The sequence below is a fragment of the Carcharodon carcharias genome, unplaced genomic scaffold, assembly GCF_017639515.1.
Source record: "Carcharodon carcharias isolate sCarCar2 unplaced genomic scaffold, sCarCar2.pri scaff_468, whole genome shotgun sequence".
Classification (NCBI taxonomy): Eukaryota; Metazoa; Chordata; class Chondrichthyes; order Lamniformes; family Lamnidae; genus Carcharodon; species Carcharodon carcharias.
In genome coordinates, this window is record NW_024470893.1 from 482,999 (window position 1) to 499,504 (window position 16,506).

The following is a 16,506-nucleotide window of genomic DNA, read 5'->3' on the forward strand; positions in this document are numbered from 1 at the left end:
CTGGAATAAATTCACAGAAAGGCAGCAAACAGAAAGCAGTGTGGGGGGATTAAAAAGCTCGGTACAGCAGGGAGAGGGGTGGAGGAGAATCTTCAAGAAGGAGAGGGGGGAGAGAACAAGAGTTGGGAAGGATGAGAGAGGGAATTCCAGAACATAGAAAACCCATAAGGCAGCTGAACACACGGCTGTCAATGGCGGAGGGAGGGACAGGATCCAGGTCGGGGTGCGAGAATGTGAGATATCAATAACGGGGGAGGCAAAGACTTACCCAAATCCTTAGCACCTTGGCTGTCACTGGCCAGTTCACCCAGTTTAACCAGACAGTCAAAGTAACCCTTCGCAGCCACGGTCACACCTGCAGGAGAGAAAGCGGTCAGAGAGAGAAGAAAATACCCTCTACACAATCCCCATCAAACACTCCCAGGACAGGTACAGCACGGGGTTAGATACAGAGTAAATCTCCCTCTACACTGTCCCCATCAAACACTCCCAGGACAGGTACAGCACGGGGTTAGATACAGAGTAAATTTCCCTCTACACTGTCCACATAAAACACTCCCAGGCCAGGTACAGCACGGGGTTAGATACAGAGTAAATCTCCCTCTAAACTGTCCCCATCAAACACTCCCAGGACAGGTACAGCACGGGGTTAGATACAGAGTAAATCTCCCTCTACACTGTCCACATAAAACACTCCCAGGCCAGGTACAGCACGGGGTTAGATACAGAGTAAATCTCCCTCTAAACTGTCCCCATCAAACACTCCCAGGGCAGGTACAGCACGGGGTTAGATACAGAGTAAATCTCCCTCTACACTGTCCCCATCAAACACTCCCAGGACAGGTCCAGCACGGGGTTAGACACAGAGTAAAGATCCCTCTACACTGTCCCCATCAAACACTCCCAGGACAGGTACAGCACGGGGTTAGATACAGAGTAAATCTCCCTCTACACTGTCCCCATCAAACACTCCCAGGACAGGTACAGCATGGGGTTAGATACAGAGTAAATCTCCCTCTACACTGTCCCCATCAAACACTCCCAGGACAGGTACAGCACGGGGTTAGATACAGAGTAAAGCTCCCTCTACACTGTCCCCATCAAACACTCCCAGGACATGTACAGCACGGGGTTAGATACAGAGTAAATCTCCCTCTACACCGTCCCCATCAAACACTCCCAGGACAGGTACAGCACGGGGTTAGATAAAGAGTAAATCTCCCTCTACCCTGTCCACATCAAACACTCCCAGGACAGGTACAGCACGGGGTTAGATAAAGAGTAAATCTCCCTCTACCCTGTCCACATCAAACACCCCCAGGACAGGTACAGCACGGGGTTAGATACAGAGTAAATCTCCCTCTACACTGTCCCCATCAAACACTCCCAGGGCAGGTACAGCACGGGGTTAGATAAAGAGTAAATCTCCCTCTACCCTGTCCACATCAAACACCCCCAGGACAGGACAGCACGGGGTTAGATACAGAGTAAATCTCCCTCTACACTGACCCCATCAAACACTCACAAGACAGGTACAGCACGGGGTAAGATACAGAGTAAATCTCCCTCGACACTGTCCCCATCAAACATTCCCAGGACAAGTACAGCACGGGGTTAGATACAGAGTAAATCTCCCTCAACACGGTCCCCATCAAACGCTCCCAGGACAGGTACAGCACGGGGCAAAATACCGAGCAAAACTCCCTCTACACTGTCCCCATCAAACACTCCCAGGACAGGTACAGCACGGGTTAGATACAGAGTAAAAGTCCCTCTACACCATCCCCAACAAACACTCCCAGGACAGGTACAGCACGGGGTTAGATACAGAGTAAAGCTCCGTCTACGCTGTCCCCATCAAAACCTCCCAGGACAGGTACAGCACGGGGTTAGATACAGAGTAAATCTCCCTCTACACCGTCCCCATCAAACACTCCCAGGACAGGTACAGCACGGGGTTAGATACAGAGTAAATCTCCCTCTACACCATCCCCATCAAACACTCCCAGGACAGGTACAGCACGGGGTTAGATACAGAGTAAATCTCCCTCTACACCATCCCCATCAAACACTCCCAGGACAGGTACAGCACGGGTTTAGATACAGAGAAAAGCTGCCTCTACGCTGTCTCCATCAAACATTCCTAGGGCAGGTACAGCATGGGGTTAGACAAAGAGTAAAGCTCAATCTGCACTGTCCCCATCAAACAATCCCAGGACAGGTACAGCACGGGGTTAGATACAGAGTAAAGTTAACTCTACACTGTCCCCATCAAACACTCCAAGGAGGGTTACAGCACGGGTTAAGATAAAGAGTAAATCTCCCTCTACAAAATGCCCAACAAACCCTCAAAGGACAGGTACAGAACGGGTTAAGTGAAGGAGTAAAGCTCCCTCGACAGTGTCCCCATCAAACACTCCCAGGACAGGTACAGCACGGGGTTAGATACAGAGTACAGCTCCCTCTACAGTGTCCCCATCAAACACTCCCAGGACAGGTACAGCACGGAGTAAGATACAGAGTAAATATCCCACTACACTGTCCCCGTTAAACACTCCCAGGACAGTTACAGCCCGGGGTTAGATACAGAGTAAAGAACCTTCTACACAGTCCCATTCAAACAATCCCAGGACAGTTACAGCACGGGGTTAGATACAGAGTAAATCTCCCTCTACATTGTCCCCATCAAACACTCCCAGGACAGGTACAGCACGGGGTTAGATACAGAGTAAATCTCCCTCTACATGGTCCCCATCAAACATTCCCAGGACAGGTACAGCACGGGGTTAGACACAGAGTAAGGCTCCCTGTAGACGGTCCCCAACAAACAGAACCAGGACAGGTACAGCACGGAGTCAGATACAGTGTAAATAACCCTCTTAACTGTCCCAATCAAAACTCCCAGGACAGTTACAGCACGGGGTTAGATAAAGAGTAAAAATCCCTCTAAACTGTCCACATAAAACACTCCCAGGACAGGTAGAGTATGGGGTTAGAAACAGAGTAAATCTCGCTCTACAGAGTCCCCATCAAACACTCCCAGGACAGGTACAGCACGGGGTTAGATACAGAGTAAATCTCCCTCTACACTGTCCCCATCAAACACTCCCAGGACAGGTACGGGATCCCTCTATACTGTCCCAATCAACGACTCAATAGTCAGGTATAGCACGGGTACAGGTACTGATTAAAGCTCACTCTACTCTGACCCAATCAAACACTCCAAGGACAGGTACAGCACGGTGTTAGGTAAAGATTGAATCTCCCTCGTAACTGTCCCCAACAAACACTCCCAGGACAGGTACAGCACAGGGTTAGATACAGAGTAAATCTCCCTCTACACTGTCCCCATCAAACACTCCCAGGACAGGTACAGCACGGGGTTAGATACAGAGTAAATCTCCCTCTACACTGTCCCCACCAAACACTCCCAGGACAGTTACAGCACGGGGTTAGATACAGAGTAAATCTCCCTCTACACTGTCCCCATCAAACACTCCCAGGAAAGGTACAGCACGGGGTTAGATACAGAGTAAATCTCCCTCTGCACTGTCCCCATCAAACACAACCAGGACAGTTACGGCACCGTCTTAGATACAGAGTAAATGTCCCTCTAAACTGTCCCAATCAAAAATCCCAGGACAGTTACAGCACGGGGTTAGATACAGAGTAACGCTCCCTCTACACTTTCACCATCAAACACTCCCAGGACAGGTACATCACAGGGTTAGATACAGAGTAAATGTCCCTCTAAACTGTCCCAATCAAACACTCCCAGGACAGGTACAGCACGGGGTTAGATACAGAGTAAATCTCCCTCTACACTGTCCCCATCAAACACTCCCAGGACAGGTACAGCACGGGGTTAGATACAGAGTTAAGCTCCCTCTGCACTCTCCCATCAAACATTGCCAGGACAGGAACTGGACGGGTTTAGACACAGAGTAAAGATGCCTCTATACTGTCCCAATCAACGACTCAATAATCAGGTATAGCACGGGATTAGGTACTGATTAAATCTCCCTCTACACTGTCCCCATCAAACACTCCCAGGACAGGAACAGCATGGGGTTAGATACAGAGTAAATCTCCCTCTACACTGTCCCCATCAAACCCTCCCAGGACAGGTACAGCACGGGGTTAGATACAGAGTAAATCTCCCTCTACACCGTCCCCATCAAACACTTCCAGGACAGGTACAGCACGGGGTTAGATACAGAGTAAATCTCCCTCTACACTGTCCCCATCAAACATTTCCAGGACAGGTACAGCACGGGGTTAGATACAGAGTAAATCTCCCTCTACACTGTCCCCATCAAACACTTCCAGGACAGGTCCAGCAAGGGGTTAGATACACAGTAAATCTCACTCTACACTGTCCTCATCAAACTCTCCCAGGAGATGTACAGCCCAGGGTTAGATACAGAGTAAATCTCCCTCTACATTGTCCCCATCAAACACTCCCAGGACAGTTACAGCACGGGGTTAGATACAGAGTAAATCTCCCTCTACACTGACCGCATCAAAACACCCAGGACAGGTACAGCACCGGGTTAGATATAGATTAAAGCTCAAAAGAGAAAAACAAAAAAACTGCGGATGCTGGAAATCCAAAACAAAAACAGAATTACCTGGAAAAACTCAGCAGGTCTGGCAGCATCGGCGGAGAAGAAAAGAGTTGACATTTCGAGTCCTCATGACCCTTCGACAGAACTTGAGTTCGAGTCCAAGAAAGAGTTGAAATATAAGCTGGTTTAAGGTGTGTGTGTGGGGGGCTGAGAGATAGAGAGAGACAGGTGGAGGGGGGGTGGGTGTGGTTGTAGGGATAAACAAGCAGTGATAGAAGCAGATCATCAGAAGATGTCAACGACAATAGTACAATAGAACACATAGGTGCTAAAGTTAAAGTTGGTGATATTATCTAAACGAATGTGCTAATTAAGAATGGATGGTAGGGCAGTCATGGTATAGCTCTAGTGGGGTTTTTTTTAATAATGGAAATAGGTGGGAAAAGGAACATCTTTATAATTTATTGGAAAACAAAAGGAAGGGGGAAACAGAAAGGGGGTGGGGATGGGGGAGGGAGCTCACGACCTAAAGTTGTTGAATTCATTATTCAGTACGGAAGGCTGTAAAGTCCCTAGTCAGGAGATGAGGTGCTGTTCCTCCAGTTTGCGTTGGGCTTCACTGGAACAATGCAGCAAGCCAAGGACAGACATGTGGGCAAGAGAGCAGGGTGGAGTATTAAACTGGCAAGCGACAGGGAGGTCTGGGTCATTCTTGCGGACAGACCACAGGTGTTCTGCAAAGCGGTCACCCAGTTTACGTTTGGTCTCTCCAATGTAGAGGAGACCACATTGGGAGCAACGAATTCCGATGCTGCCAGACCTGCTGAGTTTTTCCAGGTAATTCTGTTTTTGTTATAGATTAAAGTTCCCTCTACACTGTGCCCATCAAAAACTCCCAGGACAGGTACAGCACGGGGTTAGATACAGAGTAAAGCTCGCTGTACACTGTCCCCATCAAACACTCCCAGGACAGGTACAGCACGGGGATAGATACAGAGTAAATCTCCCTCTACACTGTCCCCATCAAACACTCCCAGGACAGGTACAGCACGGGGTTAGATACAGAGTAAAGCTCGCTGTACACTGTCCCCATCAAACACTCCCAGGACAGGTACAGCACGGGGATAGATACAGAGTAAATCTCCCTCTACACTGTCCCCATCAAACATTCCCAGGAAATGTACAATACAGGATTAAATAGAGAATAAAACTTGCTCTACAACATCCCCATGAAACACTCACAGAACAGGTACAGCACCGCCTTAGGTACAGATTAAAGCTCCCTCTACACTGTCCCCATCAAACACTCCCAGGACAGGTACAGCACAGGGTTATATAGAGAGTAAATCTCCCTCTACACTGTCCACATCAAACACTCCCAGGACAGGTACAGCACAGGGTTAGATACAGAGTAAAGCTCACTATTCACTGTCCCCATCAAACACTCCCAAGACAGGTACAGCACGGGGTTATATAGAGAGTAAATCTCCCTCTACACTGTCCACATCAAACACTCCCAGGACAGGTACAGCACAGGGTTAGATACAGAGTAAAGCTCACTATACACTGTCCCCATCAAACACTCCCTGGACAGGTACAGCACGGGGTTAGATACAGAGTAAATCTCCCTCTACACTGTCCCCATCAAACACTCCCAGAAAATGTAGAATACAGGATTAGATAGAGAATAAAACTTGCTCTACAACATCCCCATGAAACACTCACAGAACAGGTACAGCACCGCCTTAGGTACAGATTAAAGCTCCCTCTACACCGTCCCCATCAAACACTCCCAGGACAGGTACAGCACGGGGTTAGATACAGAGTAAATCTCCCCCTACACTGTCCCCATCAAACACTCCCAGGACAGGTACAGCACGGGGTTAGATACAGAGTAAATCTCCCTCTACACCGTCCCCATCAAACACTCCCAGGACAGGTACAGCACGGGGTTAGATACAAAGTAAATCTCCCTCTACACTGTCCCCATCAAACACTACCAGGACAGGTCCAGCACGGGGTTAGATACACAGTAAATCTCACTCTACACTGTCTTCATCAAACTCTCCCAGGACAGGTACAGCACGGGGTTAGATACAGAGTAAATCTCCCTCTACATTGTCCCCATCAAACACTCCCAGGACAGGTACAGCACGGGATTAGATATAGAGTAAATCTCCCTCTACACTGTCCCATCAAACACTCCCAGGACAGGTACAGCACGGGGTTAGATACAGAGTAAATCTCCATCTACACTGTCCCATCAAACACTCCCTGGAAAAGTACAGCATGGGGCTAAAAACAGAGTAAATCTCCCTCTACAGTGTCCCCATCAAACACTCCCAGGACAGGTACAGCACGGGGTTAGATACAGAGTAAATCTCCCTCTACACTGTCCTCATCAAACACTCCCAGGACAGGTACAGCACGGGGTTAGATACAGAGTAAATCTCCCTCTACATGGTCCCCATCAAACATTCCCAGGACAGGTACAGCACGGGGTTAGACACAGAGTAAGGCTCCCTGTAGACGGTCCCCAACAAACAGAACCAGGACAGGTACAGCACGGAGTCAGATACAGTGTAAATAACCCTCTTAACTGTCCCAATCAAAACTCCCAGGACAGTTACAGCACGGGGTTAGATAAAGAGTAAAAATCCCTCTAAACTGTCCACATAAAACACTCCCAGGACAGGTAGAGTATGGGGTTAGAAACAGAGTAAATCTCGCTCTACAGAGTCCCCATCAAACATTCCCAGGACAGGTACAGCACGGGGTTGGATACAGAGTAAAGCTCCCTCTACACTGTCCCCATCAAACACTCCCAGGACAGGTACAGCACGGGGTTAGATACAGAGTAAATCTCCCTCTACACTGTCTCCATCAAACACTCCCAGGACAGGTACAGCACGGGGTTAGATACAGAGTAAATCTCCCTCTACACTGTCCCCATCAAACACTCCCAGGACAGGAACATCACAGGGTTAGATACAGAGTAAAGCTCCCTCTACACTGTCCCCATCAAACACTCCCAGGACAGGTACGGGATCCCTCTATACTGTCCCAATCAACGACTCAATAGTCAGGTATAGCACGGGTACAGGTACTGATTAAAGCTCACTCTACTCTGACCCAATCAAACACTCCAAGGACAGGTACAGCACGGTGTTAGGTAAAGATTGAATCTCCCTCGTAACTGTCCCCAACAAACACTCCCAGGACAGGTACAGCACAGGGTTAGATACAGAGTAAATCTCCCTCTACACTGTCCCCATCAAACACTCCCAGGACAGGTACAGCACGGGGTTAGATACACAGTAAATCTCCCTCTACACTGTCCCCATCAAACACTCCCAGGACAGGTACAGCACGGGGTTAGATACAGAGTAAATCTCCCTCTACACTGTCCCCACCAAACACTCCCAGGACAGTTACAGCACGGGGTTAGATACAGAGTAAATCTCCCTCTACACTGTCCCCATCAAACACTCCCAGGAAAGGTACAGCACGGGGTTAGATACAGAGTAAATCTCCCTCTGCACTGTCCCCATCAAACACAACCAGGACAGTTACGGCACCGTCTTAGATACAGAGTAAATGTCCCTCTAAACTGTCCCAATCAAAAATCCCAGGACAGTTACAGCCCGGGGTTAGATACAGAGTAACGCTCCCTCTACACTTTCACCATCAAACACTCCCAGGACAGGTACATCACAGGGTTAGATACAGAGTAAATGTCCCTCTAAACTGTCCCAATCAAACACTCCCAGGACAGGTACAGCACGGGGTTAGATACAGAGTAAATCTCCCTCTACACTGTCCCCATCAAACACTCCCAGGACAGGTACAGCACGGGGTTAGATACAGAGTTAAGCTCCCTCTGCACTCTCCCATCAAACATTGCCAGGACAGGAACTGGACGGGTTTAGACACAGAGTAAAGGTGCCTCTATACTGTCCCAATCAACGACTCAATAATCAGGTATAGCACGGGGTTAGGTACTGATTAAATCTCCCTCTACACTGTCCCCATCAAACACTCCCAGGACAGGAACAGCATGGGGTTAGATACAGAGTAAATCTCCCTCTACACTGTCCCCATCAAACCCTCCCAGGACAGGTACAGCACGGGGTTAGATACAGAGTAAATCTCCCTCTACACTGTCCCCATCAAACACTTCCAGGACAGGTCCAGCAAGGGGTTAGATACACAGTAAATCTCACTCTACACTGTCCTCATCAAACTCTCCCAGGAGATGTACAGCCCAGGGTTAGATACAGAGTAAATCTCCCTCTACATTGTCCCCATCAAACACTCCCAGGACAGTTACAGCACGGGGTTAGATACAGAGTAAATCTCCCTCTACACTGACCGCATCAAAACACCCAGGACAGGTACAGCACCGGGTTAGATATAGATTAAAGCTCAAAAGAGAAAAACAAAAAAACTGCGGATGCTGGAAATCCAAAACAAAAACAGAATTACCTGGAAAAACTCAGCAGGTCTGGCAGCATCGGCGGAGAAGAAAAGAGTTGACATTTCGAGTCCTCATGACCCTTCGACAGAACTTGAGTTCGAGTCCAAGAAAGAGTTGAAATATAAGCTGGTTTAAAGTGTGTGTGTGGGGGGCTGAGAGATAGAGAGAGACAGGTGGAGGGGGGGTGGGTGTGGTTGTAGGGATAAACAAGCAGTGATAGAAGCAGATCATCAGAAGATGTCAACGACAATAGTACAATAGAACACATAGGTGCTAAAGTTAAAGTTGGTGATATTATCTAAACGAATGTGCTAATTAAGAATGGATGGTAGGGCAGTCATGGTATAGCTCTAGTGGGGTTTTTTTTAATAATGGAAATAGGTGGGAAAAGGAACATCTTTATAATTTATTGGAAAACAAAAGGAAGGGGGAAACAGAAAGGGGGTGGGGATGGGGGAGGGAGCTCACGACCTAAAGTTGTTGAATTCATTATTCAGTACGGAAGGCTGTAAAGTCCCTAGTCAGGAGATGAGGTGCTGTTCCTCCAGTTTGCGTTGGGCTTCACTGGAACAATGCAGCAAGCCAAGGACAGACATGTGGGCAAGAGAGCAGGGTGGAGTATTAAACTGGCAAGCGACAGGGAGGTCTGGGTCATTCTTGCGGACAGACCACAGGTGTTCTGCAAAGCGGTCACCCAGTTTACGTTTGGTCTCTCCAATGTAGAGGAGACCACATTGGGAGCAACGAATTCCGATGCTGCCAGACCTGCTGAGTTTTTCCAGGTAATTCTGTTTTTGTTATAGATTAAAGTTCCCTCTACACTGTGCCCATCAAACACTCCCAGGACAGGTACAGCACGGGGTTAGATACAGAGTAAAGCTCGCTGTACACTGTCCCCATCAAACACTCCCAGGACAGGTACAGCACGGGGATAGATACAGAGTAAATCTCCCTCTACACTGTCCCCATCAAACATTCCCAGGAAATGTACAATACAGGATTAAATAGAGAATAAAACTTGCTCTACAACATCCCCATGAAACACTCACAGAACAGGTACAGCACCGCCTTAGGTACAGATTAAAGCTCCCTCTACACTGTCCCCATCAAACACTCCCAGGACAGGTACAGCACGGGGTTAGATAAAGAGTAAAGCTCACTATAGACTGTCCCCATCAAACACTCCCAAGACAGGTACAGCACGGGGTTATATAGAGAGTAAATCTCCCTCTACACTGTCCACATCAAACACTCCCAGGACAGGTACAGCACGGGGTTAGATACAGAGTAAATCTCCCTCTACACTGTCCCCATCAAACACTCCCAGGACAGGTACAGCACAGGGTTAGATACAGAGTAAAGCTCACTATACACTGTCCCCATCAAACACTCCCTGGACAGGTACAGCACGGGGTTAGATACAGAGTAAAGCCCACTCTATACTGTCCCCATCAAACACTCCCAGGACAGGTGCAGCACGGGGTTAGTTACAGAGTAAATCTCCCTCTACACTGTCCCCATCAAACACTCCGAGGACAGGTACAGCACGGGGTTAAATACAGAGTAAATCTCCCTCTACACTGTCCCCATCAAACACTCCCAGAAAATGTACAATACAGGATTAGATAGAGAATAAAACTTGCTCTACAACATCCCCATGAAACACTCACAGAACAGGTACAGCACCGCCTTAGGTACAGATTAAAGCTCCCTCTACACTGACCCCATCAAACACTCCCAGGAAAGGTACAGCACGGGGTTAGATACAGAGTAAATCTCCCTCTACACCGTCCCAAACAAACACTCCCAGGACAGGTACAGCACGGGGTTAGATACAAAGTAAATCTCCCTCTACACTGTCCCCATCAAACACTCCCAGGACAGGTACAGCACGGGGTTAGATACAGAGTAAACCTCCCTCTACACTGTCTTCATCAAACTCTCCCAGGACAGGTACAGCACGGGGTTAGATACAGAGTAAATCTCCCTCTACACTGTCTTCATCAAACTCTCCCAGGACAGGTACAGCACGGGGTTAGATACAGAGTAAATCTCCCTCTACACCATCCCCATCAAACACTCCCAGGACAGGTACAGCACGGGGTTAGATACAGAGTAAAGCTCCCTCTACACTGTTCCCATCAAACACTCCCAGGACAGGTACAGCACGGGGTTAGATACAGAGTAAATCTCCCTCTACACTGCCCCCATCAAACACTCCCAGGACAGGTACAGCACGGGGTTAGATACAGAGTAAATCTCCCTCTACACTGCCCCCATCAAACACTCCCAGGACAGGTACAGCACGGGGTTAGATACAGAGTAAATCTCCCTCTACATTGTCCCCATCAAACACTCCCAGGACAGGTACAGCACGGGATTAGATATAGAGTAAATCTCCCTCTACACTGTCCCCATCAAACACTCCCAGGACAGGTACAGCACGGGGTTAGATACAGAGTAAATCTCTCTCCACACTGTCCCCATCAAACACTCCCAGGACAGGTACAGCACGGGGTTAGATACAGAGTAAACCTCCCTCTACACTGTCCCCATCAAACACTCCCAGGACAGGTACAGCACGGGGTTAGATACAGAGTAAATCTCCCTCTACACTGTCCCCATCAAACACTCCCAGGACAGGTACAGCACGGGGTTAGATACAGAGTAAATCTCCCTCTACACCGTCCCCATCAAACACTCCCAGGACAGGTACAGCACGGGGTTAGATACAGAGTAAATCTCCCTCTACATTGTCCCCATCAAACACTCCCAGGACAGGTACAGCACGGGGTTAGATACAGAGTAAAGCTCCCTCTACACTGTCCCCATCAAACACTCCCTAGGAAAGGTGCAGCACAGGGTTAGATACAGAGTAAATCTCCCTCTACACTGTCCTCATTAAACACTCCCAGGACAGGTACAACACGGGGTTAGATACAGAGTAAAGCTCCCTCTACACCGTCCCCATCAAACACTCCCAGGACAGGTACAACACGGGGTTAGATATAGATTAAAGCTCCCTCTACACTATGCCATTCTAACACTGACAGGACAGGTAATTTAGGGGATCAGATACAGAGTAAATCTCCCTCTACACTGTCCCCATCAAACACTCCCAGGACAGGTACAGCACCGGGTTAGATATAGATTAAAGCTCAAAAGAGAAAAACAAAAAAACTGCGGATGCTGGAAATCCAAAACAAAAACAGAATTACCTGGAAAAACTCAGCAGGTCTGGCAGCATCGGCGGAGAAGAAAAGAGTTGACATTTCGAGTCCTCATGACCCTTCGACAGAACTTGAGTTCGAGTCCAAGAAAGAGTTGAAATATAAGCTGGTTTAAGGTGTGTGTGTGGGGGGCGGAGAGATAGAGAGAGACAGGTGGAGGGGGGGTGGGTGTGGTTGTAGGGACAAACAAGCAGTGATAGAAGCAGATCATCAGAAGATGTCAACGACAATAGTACAATAGAACACATAGGTGCTAAAGTTAAAGTTGGTGATATTATCTAAACGAATGTGCTAATTAAGAATGGATGGTAGGGCAGTCATGGTATAGCTCTAGTGGGGTTTTTTTTAATAATGGAAATAGGTGGGAAAAGGAACATCTTTATAATTTATTGGAAAACAAAAGGAAGGGGGAAACAGAAAGGGGGTGGGGATGGGGGAGGGAGCTCACGACCTAAAGTTGTTGAATTCATTATTCAGTCCGGAAGGCTGTAAAGTCCCTAGTCAGGAGATGAGGTGCTGTTCCTCCAGTTTGCGTTGGGCTTCACTGGAACAATGCAGCAAGCCAAGGACAGACATGTGGGCAAGAGAGCAGGGTGGAGTATTAAACTGGCAAGCGACAGGGAGGTCTGGGTCATTCTTGCGGACAGACCACAGGTGTTCTGCAAAGCGGTCACCCAGTTTACGTTTGGTCTCTCCAATGTAGAGGAGACCACATTGGGAGCAACGAATTCCGATGCTGCCAGACCTGCTGAGTTTTTCCAGGTAATTCTGTTTTTGTTATAGATTAAAGTTCCCTCTACACTGTCCCCATCAAACACTCCCAGGACAGGTACAGCATGGGGTTAGGTACAGAGTAAATCTCCCTCTACACTGTCCCCATCAAACACTCCCAGGACAGGTACAGCACGGGGATAGATACAGAGTAAATCTCCCTCTACACTGTCCCCATCAAACATTCCCAGGAAATGTACAATACAGGATTAAATAGAGAATAAAACTTGCTCTACAACATCCCCATGAAACACTCACAGAACAGGTACAGCACCGCCTTAGGTACAGATTAAAGCTCCCTCTACACTGTCCCCATCAAACACTCCCAGGACAGGTACAGCACGGGGTTAGATACAGAGTAAATCTCCCTCTACACTGTCCCCATCAAACACTCCCAGGACAGGTACAGCACGGGGTTAGATACAGAGTAAATCACCCTCTACACTGTCCCCATCAAACACTCCCAGGACAGGTACAGCACGGGGTTATATAGAGAGTAAATCTCCCTCTACACTGTCCACATCAAACACTCCCAGGACAGGTACAGCACGGGGTTAGATACAGAGTAAAGCTCACTATACACTGTCCCCATCAAACACTCCCAAGACAGGTACAGCACGGGGTTATATAGAGAGTAAATCTCCCTCTACACTGTCCACATCAAACACTCCCAGGACAGGTAGAGCACGGGGTTAGATACAGAGTAAATCTCCCCCTACACTGTCCCCATCAAACACTCCCAGGACAGGTACAGCACGGGGTTAGATACAGAGTAAATCTCCCTCTACACTGTCCCCATCAAACACTCCCAGAAAATGTAGAATACAGGATTAGATAGAGAATAAAACTTGCTCTACAACATCCCCATGAAACACTCACAGAACAGGTACAGCACCGCCTTAGGTACAGATTAAAGCTCCCTCTACACCGTCCCCATCAAACACTCCCAGGACAGGTACAGCACGGGGTTAGATACAGAGTAAATCTCCCTCTACACCGTCCCCATCAAACACTCCCAGGACAGGTACAGCACGGGGTTAGATACAAAGTAAATCTCCCTCTACACTGTCCCCATCAAACACTACCAGGACAGGTCCAGCACGGGGTTAGATACACAGTAAATCTCACTCTACACTGTCTTCATCAAACTCTCCCAGGACAGGTACAGCACGGGGTTAGATACAGAGTAAATCTCCCTCTACATTGTCCCCATCAAACACTCCCAGGACAGGTACAGCACGGGATTAGATATAGAGTAAATCTCCCTCTACACTGTCCCATCAAACACTCCCAGGACAGGTACAGCACGGGGTTAGATACAGAGTAAATCTCCATCTACACTGTCCCATCAAACACTCCCTGGAAAAGTACAGCATGGGGCTAAAAACAGAGTAAATCTCCCTCTACAGTGTCCCCATCAAACACTCCCTAGGAAAGGTGCAGCACAGGGTTAGATACAGAGTAAATCTCCCTCTACACTGTCCTCATCAAACACTCCCAGGACAGGTACAGCACGGGGTTAGATACAGAGTAAATCTCCCTCTACATGGTCCCCATCAAACATTCCCAGGACAGGTACAGCACGGGGTTAGACACAGAGTAAGGCTCCCTGTAGACGGTCCCCAACAAACAGAACCAGGACAGGTACAGCACGGAGTCAGATACAGTGTAAATAACCCTCTTAACTGTCCCAATCAAAACTCCCAGGACAGTTACAGCACGGGGTTAGATAAAGAGTAAAAATCCCTCTAAACTGTCCACATAAAACACTCCCAGGACAGGTAGAGTATGGGGTTAGAAACAGAGTAAATCTCGCTCTACAGAGTCCCCATCAAACATTCCCAGGACAGGTACAGCACGGGGTTAGATACAGAGTAAAGCTCCCTCTACACTGTCCCCATCAAACACTCCCAGGACAGGTACAGCACGGGGTTAGATACAGAGTAAAGCTCGCTGTACACTGTCCCCATCAAACACTCCCAGGACAGGTACAGCACGGGGTTAGATACAGAGTAAATCTCCCTCTACACTGTCCCCATCAAACACTCCAAGGACAGGTACAGCACGGGGTTAGATACAGAGTAAATTTCCCTCTACACCGTCCCCATCAAACACTCCCTGGACAGGTACAGCACGGGGTTAGATACAGAGTAAATCTCCCTCTACATTGTCCCCATCAAACACTCCCAGGACAGGTACAGCACGGGGTTAGATACAGAGTAAATCACCCTCTACAGCGTCCCCATCAAACACTCAAAGGACAGGTACAGTCGGGGCCAGATAAAGAACAAATCTCCCTCTACACTGTCCCCATCAAACACTTCCTAGGACAGGTACAGCATGGGGTTAGAAACAGAGTAAATCTCCCTCTACATAGTCACCAACAAAACTCCCAGGACAGGTACAGCATGGGGTTAGATACAGAGTAAAGGTCCCTCTACGGTGTCCACATCAAACCGTCCCAGGACAGGTACAGTGGGGACAAGTTAAAGACAAAATCTCCCTCTACACTGTGCCCATCAACCACTTCCTAGGACAGGTACAGTACGGGGTTACATGCAGAGTAAATCTCCCTCTACATAGTCCCCAACAAACACTCCCAGGACAGGTACAGCACGGGGTTAGATACAGAGTAAAGATCCCTCTACACTGTCCCCATCAAACACTCCCAGGACAGGTACAGCACGGGGTTAGATACAGAGTAAATCTCCCTCTACACTGTCCCCATCAAACACTCCCAGGACAGGTACAGCACAGGGTTAGATACAGAGTAAAGCTCCTTCTACAGTCTCCGCATCAAACACTCAAAGGACAGGGAAAGCGCCGGGTCATATACGGAGTAAACCTCACTCTACACTCTCCCCATTAAACGCTCCCAGGACAGGGAGAGCATGGGGTTAGAAATTGAGTAAATCTAGGTCTACAGTGTCATGATCAAACATTCCTAGGGCAGGTAGAGCACGGGGTCAGATAAAGAGTAAAGCTCCCTCTAAACTGTGCCCATCAAACACTCTCTGGACAGGTACAGCACCGTGTTGGGTACAGATTAAAGCTCCCCCTAAACTGTGCCCATTAAAAACTCCCAGGACAGCTACAGCACGGGGTTAGATACAGAGTAAATCTACCTCTACACCGTCCCCATCAAACACTCCCAGGACAGGTACATCACGGGGTTAGATACAGAGTAAATCTACCTCTACAGTGTCCCAATCAAACACACCCAGGACAGGTACAGCACAGGGTTAGATAGAGAGTAAATCTCCCCCTACACTGTCCCCATCAAACACTCCCAGGACAGGTACAGCACAGGGTTAGATACAGAGTAAATCTCCCTCTACACTGTCCCCATCAAACACTCCCAGGACAGGTACAGCACGGGGTTAGATACAGAGTAAATCTCCCTCTACACTGTCCCCATCAAACACTCCCAGGACAGGTACAGCACAGGGTTAGATAGAGA

General features: G+C 48.3%; 1 protein-coding gene across 1 annotated transcript in view; it reads right to left on the bottom strand.

Annotated features, from left to right (window-relative positions):
- The window catches only part of LOC121275116 (brain-specific angiogenesis inhibitor 1-associated protein 2-like), a 179,232-nt gene that overhangs the window by 159,998 nt on the left and 2,728 nt on the right, over positions 1 to 16,506 (bottom strand). Inside the window, exon 3 of the mRNA XM_041182531.1 lies at positions 269 to 355. Within this exon, the coding sequence (XP_041038465.1) occupies positions 269 to 355 (87 nt within the window). The remainder of the gene's footprint in view (positions 1 to 268; positions 356 to 16,506) is intronic.